The 18,404-nt window shown below is 41.3% G+C and overlaps 1 protein-coding gene across 2 annotated transcripts in view; it reads left to right on the top strand.

The window, feature by feature from the left end:
- LOC101470646 (ephrin type-B receptor 1) overlaps nucleotides 1–18,404 on the top strand; it is a 145,863-nt gene that overhangs the window by 29,381 nt on the left and 98,078 nt on the right. For both annotated transcript variants that reach the window (XR_013093803.1, XM_004562113.4), the window contains exons 2-5: nucleotides 13,604–13,668; nucleotides 14,295–14,585; nucleotides 16,989–17,207; nucleotides 17,315–17,495. Coding sequence is in view for 1 of the 2 variants with exons in the window: in XM_004562113.4 (XP_004562170.1) it covers nucleotides 13,604–13,668; nucleotides 14,295–14,585; nucleotides 16,989–17,207; nucleotides 17,315–17,495 (756 nt within the window). In the remaining variant the exon portion in view is untranslated. The remainder of the gene's footprint in view (nucleotides 1–13,603; nucleotides 13,669–14,294; nucleotides 14,586–16,988; nucleotides 17,208–17,314; nucleotides 17,496–18,404) is intronic.

The following is an 18,404-nucleotide window of genomic DNA, read 5'->3' as shown; positions in this document are numbered from 1 at the left end:
GATGGGAGAGAACTAGGCGCTCAAAAGACTTCATGACCACAGATGTCAGAGCCACGGGTCTGTAGTCATTTAGTCCAGTGATCCTAGGTTTCTTGGGGACAGGGATTATGGTGGAGGAATTGCAGGAATTAAACATGATTAAAACAATAAAATAAAGAATAAAATCAACAGCTCATACTGTGTAGAAGCAAAACAACATTAAAACTGAAAGAAAAAAAACTCACATAAATGAACATATTTGTCACGTATTTAAAGTTTTATCTGGAAGTTTAAAAACTGCTGAAACTACAGTTCCTTACATGACCACTTGAGGCTGTCTCTCAACTGTCTTTTATGGCGTATTTTTGCACCTAGCCTATCCAGTCTTTCAGTGATGACGTGATGAATCCTGCTTCCGGGCCCAAACTACTCTGTGTTTGATAAGACATGTTTTAATGCTTTGTATCTTGTTCTATTTAATCTCAACAAGCCCCTAAAAACAGTCAGTGATCACTGTCGGACTCTCTTGGTTTTTATTACCACTATTCATTTTAAAGCTCAGTTTTTAAAAACTTACGATGTGACTACAGCCCAGCCCATGCAGCAGTATATTAATGACTAACCTCGTATTGTGGATGGATTACCTCAGTTGTTCTCCTCACTGAGGTTTGGTCCGTTTACATCCTGCCAAGCGATTGCATTTGTCCCTAACCATCGGGAACCCTCACATTAACTTTTATCGAGTGGAAAAAATTTTTTAGTGTTCGTCCTCCAGCTTTACTGTTACTGTTTATACTAACATAGCTGTGTCGCTAGTGATCGTGTAGCACATCATTATATACCAGGTAGTCCAACTTCAGTAACCCTACAAACGTCACTGCTGTTTAGTTTTCTGTCTTCATTTATGTCAGAAGTGATAGCAGACCTGTACGTCTTAATTTTTTTTGGTAGAGCAGCAAGACTGATCATTTTATTAAAGATGAAAGAATTTGGAAAGTTTTTCAACTTTCAGTAATGCCACCGTGATCGTTTGACTTTGGGACCTGCAGTGTAGTTTGGGCTCAGACACGGCTAATGACGTCAGACTTAAAGACCGGATTATATGGCTTGCTGTTTGGTTAAAAAGAGTTTTTAGGGGCCAGATTGGGCAACTGCAAACTGGGTTTAGGTGTTAACCCCCCCCCCCGAAAACTGCTGTTAGTATATTTAAACTCAGTGAGAAAATTGCGCGATAAAATGTGGGAACTCAAAAAATATAGGAAGGAGACGATTTTGATGGACTTTACTGCTAAGTGATTTAAAAAGTTTTTGTGCTTCGTATTAAACTGAACTGTGTTTAAAAAACAGTGAAACCTTTGGAAAACTAACACCTGTTAGATCACCTATTTTGGACTTATGCTCACTTGCTACTTTGCCCCATTTAGTCAGTCTGGTACTGGGTGTACAGCCCCTTGCTGACAAAGCTAGCTCCTATTGGCTGGAAATTTAGCACTCCACTCTCCAAAAATGGGCTCTTCTGTCTGGACAAACCAAGGTGGTAACAGCCATAAACTGAGCCTTCAGAACTGGAGTTCACAATGACTACCTCTGCCCTTTATGTACAATCTATACTTTCATGAAATGCCTCTAACAGTCTCCTTTTTTCTAGCTTCATACATAATTCATAAAGATTTAAAATATTCCGTTAAGTCTTCAACAACCAGCAATCATACACGCTAACAAAGTGTAGACACAATCATCCTTCTGAAGCGCTGCCTGTTCACCATATGTCCCACGGTGAATATATAACCTTTAATTTGTAATATATTATCCTCACTTGAGCCCCCTCGTGTAGCCCTCTGAATTATCCATCCCATCAATGCACCGAACAGCGATCCATGATGTGGCATCCACACTCGCTCTCCTTAAAATCGCAGTGTGTCAGCAAGAGGCCTGCTCCCCTTGTGTTTGTCACAAAGGCACAAAGGAGTCTGCCACAGTGACAGACTGGATGCTTCACACGGCGCTTGTGCCTCTGAGCGAGCGAGCATGCTCATTTGCGTGCGCGCGGCTCTTTTTGTGGCGGTGGCAGTTTCATGCTAAGTTTCTTCCAGAGAAAGAGAGAAAGACAGCCATCATTGGGGCTCAGTTCTAAAAATAATACCCCAGTATGTCTTTGTACTGTTGTGCCATTCCTATTTTCTAAAGACAATAAGTTATTTATTTATTTATTTTATAGTGACTAGCAGAGCCCGGTGTCTAAAAACTCAATATGTTGCACTTATATTTATAGTGCCATTCCTCTGCTTTGACAAGCCATCATGTTTTGGTGAAGCACAATAAATTTTCTGCGTTTTAAAGGGCCCCGTTTGACTGTGTTGTATTGAATTATCCAACATATAATATGTCTCGGTGACAAGCCATCAAACTAAAGAAATCCAACATTACAGAAGTGGTGGCGGCAGCATTTCCCAACTCTTTGTGGCAGCATCACGGTCAGAGCTGTAAGTTGTCAAAATATGCAAGTATAAAGGGGGATTTAGGGGCCTTTTTTCAGCTTCTACAAGGCTGCGACTGAAGGTTTCTCTTAGACAGTGATAATGCTGTAGTTTTGCAGCAGTGACGAACGTGCTCTCTTTCATCAAGTGAAATCATGACACCACAAATTTTCTAGGTCAAGGCTGTTGACAATGTGAGTGGGAAAAGAGAGGAGAGGTGAAATCAAAGGGTGAGGAAGAGACGTAAAGGGAAAAGCGAGAGGAAGACACGAAGACCAAAGTCTGAGACTGAGATTGACTACGTGCGTGTGTGTGTGTTTTCATGTGCGTCAGCTCCGTTGTTCCTTTTAACACAGCGGCCCCGTGCTTCCATTCACGACAACAACGTGTCAGCAAGAAAAATGAAACAACAGGAGAAAAAAAGCAGCCTGATACCACCGAAGCATTGGTTACACTTGTGCACACATCTAATCCCAAATATCTGCTCCTGTGAGGCTTTGTGGACTCACTTGGCCTCAAAATGTCCACCTTGTATTTCTCTCTGCTTTTCTTTTATTATCAGATTACTGGTTCACTACCTGTGGTTGAGCAGTCTTCTGTTCTCTGTAGCTGCTGTTGGATTTCCAGCCACTTGGAGGAGCAGTTACTGCTTTCAAATGTATTTCTGTCCACATAGCAACATAAATTTTAATATGGCTTTAGCTAGTTTAACTATGCTTTTCATCAACTCGCAAGTGAAGCATCTTGTAGCCAGCTGGTACAACGTGTCCTTTCTATGGTGAGGGGAAGATAAAGACGAGGTTTATTGAAGGTCAACAACCTCTTTATTTAAAACCATGCTACAGTATGAATCAGAATCAGAATCAGAATCAGAATACTTTATTGATCCCTGGGGGAAATTATTTTTTGTTACAGTGCTCCATTTTAAACCAACATTAAGACAAGACAGACAATACGCTAACTAAGAATAGTACAATATATACATATATATACATACATACATACATAAGTCACTTATAAATAAATATTTGGAAAAGAAACGTGTAGTTGTAGCAGCAAACAGTGTGTTAAGTGGATGCGTTGTACAGGGAGATGGCCACAGGCAGGAATGATGACAACTATGTGTAGCATTATACTGTAAAAGGTAAAATGGCCTGTATTTGTATAGCGCTTTACTTAGTCTCCAAGGACCCCAAAGCGCTTTACACTACATTCAGTCATTCACCCATTTATACGGTGGTGATGGCAAGCTACATTGTAGCCAGTGGCGGTCCTAGCCTGTTTGGCGCCCTGGGCGAACACTCCCCCCCCCCCCCCCCCCCACACACACATACACACACACACACACACAGACAAAACATATTAAGGATTGTACATTAACATAAAGCTGTTGCACACACACACACATATGAAGAGAGAGAGAGTATGCATAGTATGCAAACGGCTACCAAACAGCCATCATAATTCGTCATACAATGGGAACAGGGCAAATCAGCAATTGACAATGACTACTAAATATTAAAATCTGTAACATAATGTATTATTTGATTTAATTGAGACTTTAAATCATCAAACTGTAAATTTTAAATTGTTATTGATCCCTTTATATTAGTCCTAAAGTGTATATTTATTTTCTTACTCTTCTTATATATATTGTTTGTTTACTTGCACTGCTGTAACTGGAGCCTCGCCTTTACTGGACTGTAGCGGAGATGACAATAAAGTTTACTTTGACTTCAGCAGCGAGCAGGTGCACCGAGGGCTCTCGCGCTCACTTTTCGTGTATAGAATTTCGGAAAAAAATCGGTGCAAATTATAAGTCTGTATTATACCGGCAACGGAAGGTTGCCGGTTCAAGTGAATAGCAAAGTGAATAGCAACGATGTTAACCCTACTAATGCCATAAGCACCTCCCAGCTTAATAATTGCATAGCTACTGCCTTATCCCATAGCTAGTGTAGCATTAGCTAAATTGGCTAATGTAGCTTCACCTAATGCTACTAACTCATTGTTTCACTATGCGGTTAAATTTATGCAAGTTTCCCAAAATATCTAAGTCTCATATCTTAATGAGATTCAAAATCAATATTTGGGTACGACCTCAAGTTTTATCCCTCCATAAGAGTTAACGTATTGCATAGTATTATGAATTAGCTGAGGTAACACGTAGCAGAAAGCCAGAACCACAGTGGGCACAAATCTGTCACTCAAAGCACCCACGCCTCTAATAATACATCATTTTAAGCAATAACAAAGTGTAAATGATGAGTTATTTAAAAAATAAAATCCTGTCCACATAGCCCATTTTTGACACCAATCAAAAATGAGAGAATTAGCTAAAGAGATCAGTTTTTATTTTTGCTTTAAAGTAGGCATTTAAAATAGAAGCTAGTGGAAAGAGAAGTGACCAGTAGATTTCATTGAGGTTGGTAGTAAATTGCAAGCCTGTCCTTTTTCCAGTGTCACTGCTGGAAACATGCGATCAAAGCTCGCTAACATTACTTGTCCTAAAAAAATATCTGATACTGATTGTTTTTATTATTGAGACATAAAACCTCAAAGCTAAGGTGTTACACGTGAGAAAGGATTTGGGTTTTTTTCTCTTTAATAGCAGATCACAGATAATCCTTATTTATAATAAATGAGCAGCAGGTGCACTTCAAAACATTATAACAGACCAGGTCAGCAACATCCGGCCAATGCTTTACAATAAAACATTAAGTAGACGCAGGAAACTCTCAACACTCTGCTCTGTGACGCTTTCCTCACTTTAGGTTAATGACTTTCTCTTCAAATATATTGCACATTGTTCACCTGCTCAGAATCTTTGTGCAATAAATTACTTTTATGAAGAGGAATGTAGGTTCTTCAATTACCTTCCTTTGAAAGGAGGTTTCGGTGTGCATAAATAAGCGCGGAGCTGACAGTAGCAGACACCAAAAATACTCTAAGGGGTGAAGCACCTAATTTAGCAACTAAGAAACTGGAGAGCAAAAGCTAAAATCCATAAAGAGGAATCCAGCAACCTCGAGCGGAACTTTGACACGGTGATATTTTATCATCGAGGCAGCTCTTGACACAAACACACCTTCAGTAATAAAGTGTCACTAAAGGAAATGGGGAAGTGAGCCAAGGAAGTCATGAGGTCTGTCGTCTCAGGTTTTGAAGTGAATTCATTACGCACAAAGAGAGATGCTCGGCTGGATACAAATATTCAGATATTTTTAAATAGATTTATAATATGAATAACATCTTAATAAGCATAAAAGTTCAGCTAATGGCCATTAGGTTGGTATTCATCACTAGCATAATGCCAGCCTGCGGGATGTATGCTCAAAAAATGAAAACACTGCTGTGCCAGATGTGACTGTGAACACAAATAAATACAAATTGTACATTTTCTTACCTGTGACTCGAAAATCATGGCTTAGGTTTGATCTTATGGAGTGCTCAGTGCTCATCTAACCAGTTAGTATCTCTTAAAACTGCATCTGAAACAATATCCACGTGACATGACGGCGTTATGCTGTTGTTGCAGCATTTCAATTTTGTCTCCCACATCTGCGTCTCCTCGTGTAGCCCTACTGTTGTTGCACCGTTCTGCCTGTTTTTGCTGATAGATTGTGCTTTTGAGCTGCTGAGCAGACTCTTTTAAGACAACAAGGTCAGCCCATTAGGCAGTGCTTCAGAGCGATGTTGAATGTGTCGAATGTGGGGATTATTGGGTGAGACTTTGCAGGCTGTGTACACTCACTGCGAAGTGAGTTTAGCTCAAGGGGACTCCATGCAGATAAGAGCAGTTTTTATACACCAGAGTATAATAATAAGCTCCTGTGGGCTTAATAGAGAAAATTGTGTTTGGCAGGGGCTAAATCTTGATAACACTAAAATGTACTTAGTTTTGTTCTTTCTTTCTTTTTTTTTGTTGTTGTTATGAGTCGAGCCTGGCTTTTTGTTTAGCTGTTCATTGAGTGCTTAAATTTAATTATAACATTTCCTGTGGAGAGGCAAATGTTTGCCCTGGTTTTGTGTGTGGAGTTTTTCAGATTTTCAGAGCACTGTTCACTGTCTTATAATTGTCTTTGTAATTGATTTTGGGGGCATATGAGGTTCAATTAAAGCAAAAGAAAAGCTGCTCTGCGTGACTCCTGCGCAGGCTGTGTACTTTTGAGTGCTCACATATGCCTATATATCTATTTATATTTGAGTTAGTGCACATCATCTTCTCAAAGTGTGCTATACCGACTGAGTTGTCCTTCTGTGACACTGTGTCGTTTCACTTGAACGCCTGATCGGTCCATCTCTCCAGGCAGTATGACGTCTTCCTCCCCAGGAGGGCTTTTAGCGTGCGTTAGTCGTGTGTGCGCGTCAGCGTGTTATTTTGCTGTGCTTCCTTAACTGTGAGTATGACACACCCAGCTGTACCTTCTGGCTTTCTTTGAGATACACATGTTCTTTGTGAGGACTCTTAGAACCTGGTATCACCATGTTTGTCCCCAGGACTGTCAGTGGAGCTGTTTTTATGACATAATAGCTTCCTGGTTGATTTTTTTTTTTTTTTAAATCATTAGTGTTTTAAAACTAAAAAAACATTCCTGTTAAGCCTTCCAGTGCCCATCCTGGTCTTCATTAATACTTCAATTTAGATTCTAAAGTTTCTTTGGTCTAATGTTAATATTTGTTTTTATTTCATAGGTTACACCTTGTGGATGCAGACAGACAAATATCCTTTTGACTGACCTATTCTATTTCTTGTATAGATTTAACTTATGGGTTTTCCATAAAAGAACAGATTTATTTTTTTTTGTCTAAACCAGCAGTCCCCAACCCTTTTTTGCGCGACGGACCAGTTAATGTCTGATAATATTTTCACGGACCGGCCTTTAAGGTGTCACGGATAAATACAACAAAATAAAACAAGTGCCAGTAACAAAAAAAAGAAGATTTATTCATAACACATGGGAAAAAACCCAGGGAAACTGAGTTAACGATAAAAATGATAAAAACCAATAAAAACACTGAAAACCATAAATTTCACACCCGAGCCTCAACTCTCGCGATCCAGTACCAAACGAATCATGGACTGGTACCGGTCCGTGGCCCGGAAGTTGGGGACCACTGATCTAATCCAAAGAACAACTGAGAAAAAAAACCCTCTACTAAGTCCAAAATATAAATCTACAAGAATAATTCTACATTTATTATTCAGCACAGAATAAAAACCTGTCGTATGGCTAAAATCCTGTCTTTGACCCATTGATGGTACAGAATAATATACAAATGAAGCCATCATAGATGCACATTATGTCTGACTTCATTATGTCTGCCTGTAGTTTGCCTCAGACAAAACACTTTTGTTGATGAGTTTTGTCAAACATTTGGGTCGTTCTGCATTTCAGAAAGGAGGATTATTCAGGGTATGCTCATAAGCTAACAACTTGTGACAGTAAGTTGTTAGTTTCACAGAAAGCGCTGCACTTCACTGAGATGGTACTCTTGAGGTTTCATAACTGGACTTCACATGGCTGACGTCATTGTAGCTACCTCCATCTTTTATACCATCTGAGTCATTCATCCGGTACGACCACAGCAGTCTTTAAGGAGACTTTGATTTGCAAGTCCACGAAATCAGAACAACGTGATTGGGCAGCTGTGCTGATGGTGTGTGAGCCCAGTCCCCAAATGGCGCTCAAAGGTATGGTTGGTTTCATGTGCAATTTACAGAAGTTGCCTGGTGCAGTCCATTCATTTCAAAATCAAGCGCAAAAAAACATCCTCTTTTTTGGCATTAAATATCAGCGCAGTTGATATTAAATTGTGTGACGTGAATGTTAGTAAATTAGTTTGTGCGCTTGATTTAAATAGTCCCCTCCCTATTTTGGGCTTTAAGAAAGGAGCTCCCAGAAATACATATGTAACTGGGGCAGCTGCCTAAATTTCAAGGATCTCCACCTCTTACATGCAGTCTTGTAAATCTAGACCCTAGTGAGGTAAACACATCGATACAACCCCCTTGGCCCCTTACCAAAACAATTACCAACTCTCAAAACTGCCCTTTGAAGTTGAGACATGTGTGCCATCAGTGCTATAGGGAGGTGCCACATATATGTGCGCACACTGCCATGTGAATCGGGACTAACTGCAGTCTTTGGGCAGTAGGACACACTATGCCAATTAGCAGAAGATGAACTAACCACACTTCCCATTTGACCACTGGTACGCACACATAAAGAAAGAGAGGGAAAGAAAAGGTTGCAAAACAGGGAAATTACTTCTAATCCGGGGGCCTGTGATGAAAATACTTTTAACTTCTCCCTCGTGGGCCACAACAAGGATTTAACAACCTCTTTGACTGCTACTATATCGCACAGATTTACCTGCTGTTTCCTCTGCTGTAAAATGGCTTTTGCTTTCGTTCAGCGGTGTACAGGGCTGGTTGAAGAGCTGCACCACTGCGGGGGAGGAAGGCACACTGCGATCACAACCTCCAATATGTCAAAAGTAATTAGGCTGTTCGGCGAGTATACCCTATTATGTGCAGAGAGGTGTGTGCTGTTAATTAGACTGATGAGGAGATTCTCTAATAAGCCCAGCATAGACCATCAAACACATGTCTCGTTTTGTTCTGATTAGACTTCTTTTCTCATTGAAACTGGGAATTCGCAAAGCATGTTTGCTAATGCACTGCAGTTTATTAAGTGGTTTTGTGCAAATATATGAATGATTAGTGAAGTATTGATCGGTCTGTTGAAAGAAGTTTAATAGGCAAATATTGTGGTATTTGATAGTTAATAGAGGCCACATAATTATAGCTTCCTTGCTGTTCCTTGTCAGACTTAACAGGATGTTAAATATGTTTTGGTTTTTCGACTGTTGACGGACAAAACAAGTCATCATGGGATGAACTGTCGAGATTTAATTTGAATGTTGCACCAATCTAAAGTGATTCGCTCTATATTTACATGCATGCTTATCTTCAAGCACTGCTTTGTAATCATTTTGCAGTGAGCAAGACAAAATGGCATAAAATGATGAATTGCAGGGACCCACAGGTGTTTCTGGGTGCAAAAGTACAATCAATTTTTCAATAAATGCATTTGCCAATGAAGGCTGTGGGTAGAATGCTAACCTTTCCTGTGAGTGTGCCACTAAAACCTTCCTTTAAAGCAGGTTGGTGGTAAGTGTGGTGCCAATGCAGTGCCACCGTATTCAATTCTTAAAGCAAAGCCTTGAATAAGGTCCCTTGTTGCAAGACTTTGCTGGAAGGTAAGGCTGCATGAGCCGTTCCAACATCTCTTCTGTCATTATTGTGGATTTGTCTCATTGTGTCTTTTTTTTTCTTCTTTTCAGTTTTTTTCCCACCTAAACTTCAAAGTTTCTTGCAGGTAAAAATATGCATGGTAGAAATAAACTGCTGTAGATCACTCTTTGAAAATCTTTGTTGACAGCGTGCCACTAAACGCACCGAAGCTACAAATTAGACAGTGACACTTGTCGTCGTTTAAATGAGCTTTGGTCCAAGAATTTGATAGTCGGCTACATTTTTCGCGTGACAAGCGTTTCATTTCCCAAAACGACCTTCTCTCCCAAGGGAGAGAGCTGAAAAAGGGGGTTCTGCTTTAATTAGGCTAGCTCGCTCGCAAAACATAAAAAAACAACAAAAAGAGTGGAGTAGTGGAGGGATGAAAGATGGAGAGCTAGAATGCAGGAGAGGATGAAGGTGCGGAAAGTGTGAGGAGGAGGAGAGCAGATAATGAGAGGCAGGGTGACAGTATGAAAGAGTGCAAGAGGAAGAGAGCGTGTCAAGAATCAAGGGGGGGTTGTTTGCCTGCGGCCGCCTCATGGTGTGATGTCGCTGAATCTTCTCACCGTGTTTTATTACAAGGGGCTCGGTGTTGGGGTCGGCCTTGTCAGCATGTCAGCTAGCTTATGTTGGCTCGTGCGTCTCGGCGTGTCCGCTCGCACCGTGTCAACGTTCATTTTTGCATGCAGTGGCTGAGTTCATGCCACGAGTGACACAGGAGATAAGAAGGAACCCAACTTACCTACATAACGGCGGGGTGGGGCTCGGCGGTTTCTCTTGTTCCACTTCCTCTGAGAGCAACACGGAGCACCTTTAATGATTTGAATAAGTCTACCCCCCAGTTTGCTGCGGTCATGGTCAACTATATTTCCTGTAACACGCGTTAGTTACCAGGAAAGTGGAGTGGCATAAAAATTTCAGGCATGCTTTCCATTACACTGGTTTGCTGCAGACTTTACACGAGGGTCAGTTTGTCATCAGCTTTAAGATCCTTTATTTTAAATACTATTTTTCCTTCGTTCTTTATGTTGCTTTCTATTTACAGTATTGCAGTAACATTATTTGTTGACATGCTAAATATTTAATGAAATATATCTGTCATTCTCCAATTTCACACCTCGCCAGGCTTTGCATTCATGCGACAGGGCAATACATAAAACTGATTCTTAGAGCTGCTCACATAGCCATTTTTCACCATTAACACAGTGGGATCTATAGCATGAAGACGTATTATGACCTGTTTAACAGCGAGCGTTGCCATCTGGGCTTTGCTGTCGTGTAGCTTTGCTTACGGCGACTCTCGCGCTGTAATTCTTGGGTTTCTTTGTTGCAATGTGAGAAGGTACGGTCAGCGTTGTGAAGTGTGTTACTGTGTCGGTGTGTCACCCAGCAGTGATTTAATCGGCGTGCCAGGAAAAAAAATGGAGGTTAGAGCTGATGGTGTAGTTTCAGTGGGACGCATGAAGTCATTAGTAACATCCAGATCAGCTGAACGCTACTTCCATACATTCGCCTAATGAAGTCGTTTATTTGATTGCTGTTGCCGCTGCTGACTTATTACACCTGTATGCAATTATTCTTTAATATATGCTAACTGCCAATTTGAGGCAGCAACATGTTAAATTGATGCAATCATTTATTTCTGAAAAGGAATTACAGTTTTAAAAAATGCGCATAAAATCACCAGATATGCATACAACAGTGTGTGTGTGTGTGTGTGTGTGTGTGTGTGTGTGTGTGTGTGTGTGCGTGCGTGCGTGCGCGCGCGCGCGCGCGAGCGGGTTTCTTTGCATTTTCTTTTTTTTAGCAGGAAATTAAATCACTGGTGAATCAAAGAACATGGTTACAGGGATGCAAAAGTCATATGAAAGTGTGGTATTGTCAGAGAGAAGCAGAAAGAAGTCCTGCTTATTGATTTACACCAATGCTCTTAATGACTGCATAGCACACCCACAAAAGTCAAAATAAATAGCTTCCATGGCTTCCTGGATATCTTCTAATGCTGTTGATGAATATTTTTTTGCCTCTTATTCAAAAAAAGCTCTTACAAATCTGCCTTTCTAAAAAATATTATTATTATTATTATTATTTATTAGATTTTAAGGTTTTCAAATGCAAAATCCTTCGAGGCAAATCTTGCCACTTTTCCATCTTGGCAACAGCTCTGGGCTCTTCTGTCAGGCCATTATTTTTTCTGCCAAGCATGTAGTTGCGTCAGAGCAAGAACACAACTGGACATGTTTGCTCTTATAAAGAGGACCAGCAGATTTTGTTTTACACTAGTGCTGGGTTATGTGTTTGGTGTTACCCAAAGATTTCCCCCTCAGGATTCTTTCAATGACAAGTCTTTCTGGTTATATTTTAAAATTTTGTTTTCTTTTATTTTCTTGAATAGTCAGGCCCCATCTTATCTTAAAGACCTTGTAATGTCACATCTCACCAGTAGAGCAATTTTGTCATGGGCTGCTGGATTACTTGTTTTCTAGAGTATTTACAAGTAGAATGGGAGGCAGAGCCTTTGGCTTTCAGGGCCTCTCCTGTGGAAACAGCTTTCAGTTTGGATTCAGGATTAAGATTCGGTTTAAAACATTCCTTTTTAATAAAGCTTATAGTTAGGGCTTGATCTGGTGACCCAGATCCCTCCCTTAGTCATCATGCTGAAATAGGCCTAGGCTGCTTTGGGTTCCCATGTTCCACTGAATGTTTCTTCTTCAATTACTTCTTTTTATACTTTCTACCTCTGTACACACCACTCTGTATTTAATCATTAGTTATTATTAATCTCTGGTTCTTTCTCATAGTGTGTCTTTAGTCCTGATTCCTCCCATCACATCCAACTAGTTGCAGCAGATGGTTACCCCTCCCTGAGCCTTGTTCTGCTGTAGGTTACTTCCTGTTAAAAGGGATTTTTTTCCTTCCCACTGTCACCGAGTGCTTGCTCATAGGGTGTCATCTGATTTTGGGGGTTTATTTGTATTGAGGTGACGGTTGTTGTGATTTGGTGCCTTACAAATACAAGTGAATTGAGTTGAATATATCTGCTAACTTCATTGTGTCCTTAATTATATTCTACTAACTGTTCTAGTTCTGGTGCATTTGCCTAATTCAGTGGTTAACTCTGAATTTCAATCTACAACTAGAAAATCAAAGAAAACACAAAAGTCCAATTTCCCATTCGGGACTTGGGAATGGTTTCATTTTCAGTGACAGTTATATTATATGTTATCCAGCTGCTACATCAATCAAATCTTTCTTCTGTCATTCGTGACTTAATAAAGCTTCAGACAGCGACTGTCGTTGTAATCATAAATGTGAAATATTAGATATGCTGCCTTTTCCATGATAGAATTACATTTCCACATACTGTCAAAGCTAAATAATGCAATATGGGATAAAGTCATTTGTGTACATAATGAACACTGAGTAATGAGGGTGTGTTCTTCCTTGGCACTGCCTAATGTGATTAGGCAGGCTATCTGCTTTGAACATAACTGTTTTCTGTTACGCAGAGGTTCGAATAAAACCTGGATTAACCGGATTACCTTCATCATTATGTCCTGTCATTGTGGCTTGTGTTCAAACTAGATTAACATACCCAGGGGTCGTTTGTTTTTTGTTGTTGTTGTTTTTTGCGCCTCTTTATCTCTTTATCACAGGTGCACAGAACAGACAGAGCATTGCAGAAATGGTCAGAAGTAGGGCTTTATGAATATGAATGGTACATATCACAAAGCAGTGCTGAAAGTTGTCATCTGAGCTGACTATTAAATCCATACCTGTCCTTCTGGTGCAGCCTCCTCTTTTCAGCTCTTTCTCTCTCTCTCTGTCTCTTTTTGTCTGACAGAGACAGTGATGGATACAAGGACGGCGACAGCTGAGCTTGGCTGGATATCGTTCCCTGCCAATGGAGTAAGAACAATGTGCAAAGGTGTACTCTGTGTGTGTGTGTGTGTGTGTGTGTGTGTGTGTGTGTGTGTGTGTGTGTGTGTGTGTGTGTGTGTGTGTGTGTGTGTGTGTCCGTGCGCCCTTGGGAAAAAACTGTTTGAGTACACTTTACAGTGGTCCAGTAATGAGTCTGTCAAATTCCTAATTACAGTAGCAAGGTGACACCAATTAACCACTACTGATGTAAATAGAATGCATTCCAAAAGATCAGTGAGGTGCATCACATGGGAGTCCGCAGCAGCTGAATAGAATAGAATAGAATAGAATAGAATGGGTTTTTCCATCTAAATTGAGCTCCTTGGCTGTTTAAATTCTGGCTTGGCGACTGGACGGTCACAGTGGTCTGCTGTGTGCGTTTGAGGTGAGTGACTCTAATTGTGATGAATGGTTTACCCATGTAGCACAGAACAAGGTAGAGGAGAAAAAAAGAGAAGGAGACAAAATGGGAGGGAGGGATAAAGTTTAATTTGTGTCAGGTTTTGGTAAACCCATTCATCATTTTGGCCTCTCCTCTCCCCTCTCCCCTCTCCCTCTGCTTCCTCCCCTCTCCTACTACTTGGCCCTTCTTCTCACACGCACACATCGCCCAGTGGGAGGAGGTGAGCGGTTACGATGAGAACCTGAACACCATCAGGACGTACCAGGTGTGTAACGTGTTTGAGCCCAGCCAGAACAACTGGCTCCTCACCACTTACATCGACCGGCGCGCGGCGCAACGCATCTACGTGGAGATCCGCTTCACTGTGCGCGACTGTGCCTCCATACCGAGTGTCCTGGGCTCCTGCAAAGAGACGTTCAACCTCTACTACCTAGAGACCGACAGGACTGTTTCAGACGGCATCAAAGGGGTGGAGTACTGGGCCAACGCACCCTTCCTAAAGGTAAACACTTTAGGTAAAAAGAGGGGAGAGGGAGTAAAGATATAGTGTTATTTACAGATTTTTAAAAAGCAACAAAAACCCTATACAGCGGGGCAAAAAAGTATTTAGTCAGCCACCGATTGTGCAAGTTCCCCCACCTAAAATGATGACAGAGGTCAGTAATTTGCACCAGAGGTACACTTCAACTGTGAGAGACAGAATGTGGAAAAAATATCCATGAATCCACATGGTAGGATTTGTAAAGAATTTATTCGTAAATCAGGGTGGAAAATAAGTATTTGGTCAATAACAAAAATACAACTCAGTACTTTGTAACATAACCTTTGTTGGCAATAACAGAGGTCAAACGTTTACTATAGGTCTTTACCAGGTTTGCACACACAGTAGCTGGTATTTTGGCCCATTCCTCCATGCAGATCTTCTCGAGAGCAGTGATGTTTTGGGGCTGTCGCCGAGCAACACGGACTTTCAACTCCCGCCACAGATTTTCTATGGGGTTGAGGTCTGGAGACTGGCTAGGCCACTCCAGGACTTTCAAATGCTTGTTACGGAGCCACTCCTTTGTTGCCCGGGCGGTGTGTTTTGGATCATTGTCATGTTGGAAGACCCAGCCTCGTTTCATCTTCAAAGTTCTCACTGATGGAAGGAGGTTTTGGCTCAAAATCTCACGATACATGGCCCCATTCATTCTGTCCTTAACACGGATCAGTCGTCCTGTCCCCTTGGCAGAAAAACAGCCCCATAGCATGATGTTTCCACCCCCATGCTTCACAGTAGGTATGGTGTTCTTGGGATGCAACTCAGTATTCTTCTCCCTCCAAACACGACGAGTTGAGTTTATACCAAAAAGTTCTACTTTGGTTTCATCTGACCACATGACATTCTCCCAATCCTCTGCTGTATCATCCATGTGCTCTCTGGCAAACTTCAGACGGACCTGGACATGCATTGGCTTCAGCAGTGGAACACGTCTGGCACTGCGGGATTTGATTCCCTGCCGTTGTAGTGTGTTACTGATGGTGACCTTTGTTACTTTGGTCCCAGCTCTCTGCAGGTCATTCACCAGGTCCCCCCATGTGGTTCTGGGATCTTTGCTCACCGTTCTCATGATCATTTTGACCCCACGGGATGAGATCTTGCGTGGAGCCCCAGATCGAGGGAGATTATCAGTGGTCTTGTATGTCTTCCATTTTCTGATGATTGCTCCCACAGTTGATTTTTTCACACCAAGCTGCTTGCCTATTGTAGATTCACTCTTCCCAGTCTGGTGCAGGTCTACAATACTTTTCCTGGTGTCCTTCGAAAGCTCTTTGGTCTTGGCCATGGCGGAGTTTGGAGTCTGACTGTTTGAGGCTGTGGACAGGTGTCTTTTATACAGATGATGAGTTCAAACAGGTGCCATTCATACAGGTAACGAGTGGGGGACAGAAAAGCTTCTTACAGAAGACGTTACAGGTCTGTGAGAGCCAGAGATTTTCCTTGTTTGAGGTGACCAAATACTTATTTTCCACCCTAATTTACGAATAAATTCTTTACAAATCCTACCATGTGGATTCATGGATTTTTTTTTTCACATTCTGTCTCTCACAGTTGAAGTGTACCTCTGGTGCAAATTACTGACCTCTGTCATCATTTTAAGTGGGGGAACTTGCACAATCGGTGGCTGACTAAATACTTTTTTGCCCCACTGTATACCTATCATTGCCTCTTGCATATCTGGAAAGCTTCTCACTGTGGAAGTTCCATTGTGTCCACTTGCACCCATCCAAGTGGAAATTCTCTTGTGTGTCAAAATGGTGACCACTGGACATCATTTTCGTTTTGAGGAAGTGAACAAACTGACAGGAATTTTGCTATGTGCAACAACGCAAAGACGGCATACCCAACACCTTGGGGCTTGAACGTTGTGGTCTTATCAACTAAAACTGCTGGTTCTTAGCTGGAGACCAAGCAGATTCCAGAAAGTGTTAAATTACACCTTCCTTGTATGTCAGTTCAAAAGAATGAAATCCAAACATTGAACCAGTCCAAAATTGATCAGTAAGTAAGTAAAACTGCAACAAAGGCTAAAAGTATTCACAAATCGTTTTGTAGCCTGAAGCCTTAACCTCCACTCGCTATTAGAATTTAACCCGTATTGACTGAATGTGTTTGTGCTTGTTGAGATTCATAAGTCACCTCTCTACTTAAATGTCATGCTCATGCTCTCATGCATTTGCAATTTCACAGAGACGTTTAATTTTGCCTGGCCACTGTGGAGGTTTATCGGGGGGAAAGATACAATAACAGCATTTCATAGCATTTGGGCATTAGCGTGTTTACCTGATAGGTAGAAAATCTAAATCAATAAAGAAAACCTTTGTTAAAAATGTATCTTTTTTTCCTTCTTTTTCTCTCTGTCAGGTGGACACCATTGCAGCAGATGAGAGTTTCTCCCAGGTTGATTTTGGGGGCAGGCTGATGAAAGTGAACACAGAAGTGAGAAGTTTTGGGCCTCTGTCCAAAGGCAGAGGTTTCCATTTGGCTTTCCAGGACTTAGGCGCTTGCATGTCGCTTCTGGCCGTCAGGGTATTCTACAAGAAATGCCCCAGCATCGTGCAGAACTTTGCTTTCTTCCCAGAGGTATGAAACAGAGCTAATTGAAATCGGTGGTGATTTTTACGAGAGCTTGGCACAGCCATCGGATGGATATTTAAATGGAATTTTTTAATGATTCTTATTTTGTGCAGACGCTGACCGGAGCAGAGTCCACCTCATTAGTCATCGCCAGAGGAAGCTGCATCCCCAACGCCGAGGAAGTAGACGTGCCCATAAAGCTCTACTGTAATGGAGACGGAGAGTGGATGGTACCCATAGGCAGCTGCAGCTGCAAGGCGGGTTATGAACCTGACAATGGCAATGTGTGCCGAGGTAAATCTGTACATTAACGAGGCCGTGCTAGTTCAAACTGAGCTCGTAAAAAATGAAGATGAAATGAGAACATCAGCAAATACTGCACCGCATCAGTGCATATCAGAGGTGCTGCTGTGTGGACTGAACTGATAATCTGTTCTCAGATCTCTGCTGATGACCTTGCTACAGCAAACACTTAAACACGCTGCACATGACTTTCTTGTTATTTTGTAGCAAAAGCTAACAATCCAGTATGACAGCAAATCAATAACCAACAAACACGCGTCTAATATTGAGCCCCAGCAAACATGCTACTGCGGCAATCAATATCTCATAGCATACGTCGACCTCCAACATGGAAATTATTTAAACAGAGGAAATACTATTTTAATCAAAAACATTTCAGCTTTCTTTGTTTATATGTCCCAAATATATGATTTTTTAAATAAATGGAACTGTATATTTGCTGAGTAAATTCTGGAGGAAATGCAAGTGCTTTATTAGCTCCAGGAGGGAAAAAAAGTGTGTCAGTTTTGGCAGAGTTAACTGAATAATTTCATGCGTGTATATATTTTATGCCCAACCGGGCAGCGCATGATGTTCCATATGTTAATGCTTCTAGAGGCAGACTCGGGTGAACGTGGTGCAGAAATAGCTCCTCTTTCCTCTGTGTTCCAAATATCTCTCTCTCTCCTTTCCATCCTTTTTATATCTGGCCTTGTTCCCCATTTCCTCTCCGAAGTAGTACCCATCATTTCTTATTCTCCCTGGAGAGTCTCATTCATTTTATGTGTGTGTTTGTGCGTGCATGTGCGTGTATATGTGGTGACTTAGTGAGTGTGTGGTGGGCGTGTGATGTATGTACATATGGTGAAATGATAAGTGAGGCCGCTTCAGCCCATGTTAATTAGTTTAGCGTGTTCTAGT

This window comes from Maylandia zebra, linkage group LG17, assembly GCF_041146795.1.
Source record: "Maylandia zebra isolate NMK-2024a linkage group LG17, Mzebra_GT3a, whole genome shotgun sequence".
Lineage (NCBI taxonomy): Eukaryota > Metazoa > Chordata > Actinopteri > Cichliformes > Cichlidae > Maylandia > Maylandia zebra.
This window is presented reverse-complemented; position numbering and strand designations above follow the sequence as displayed.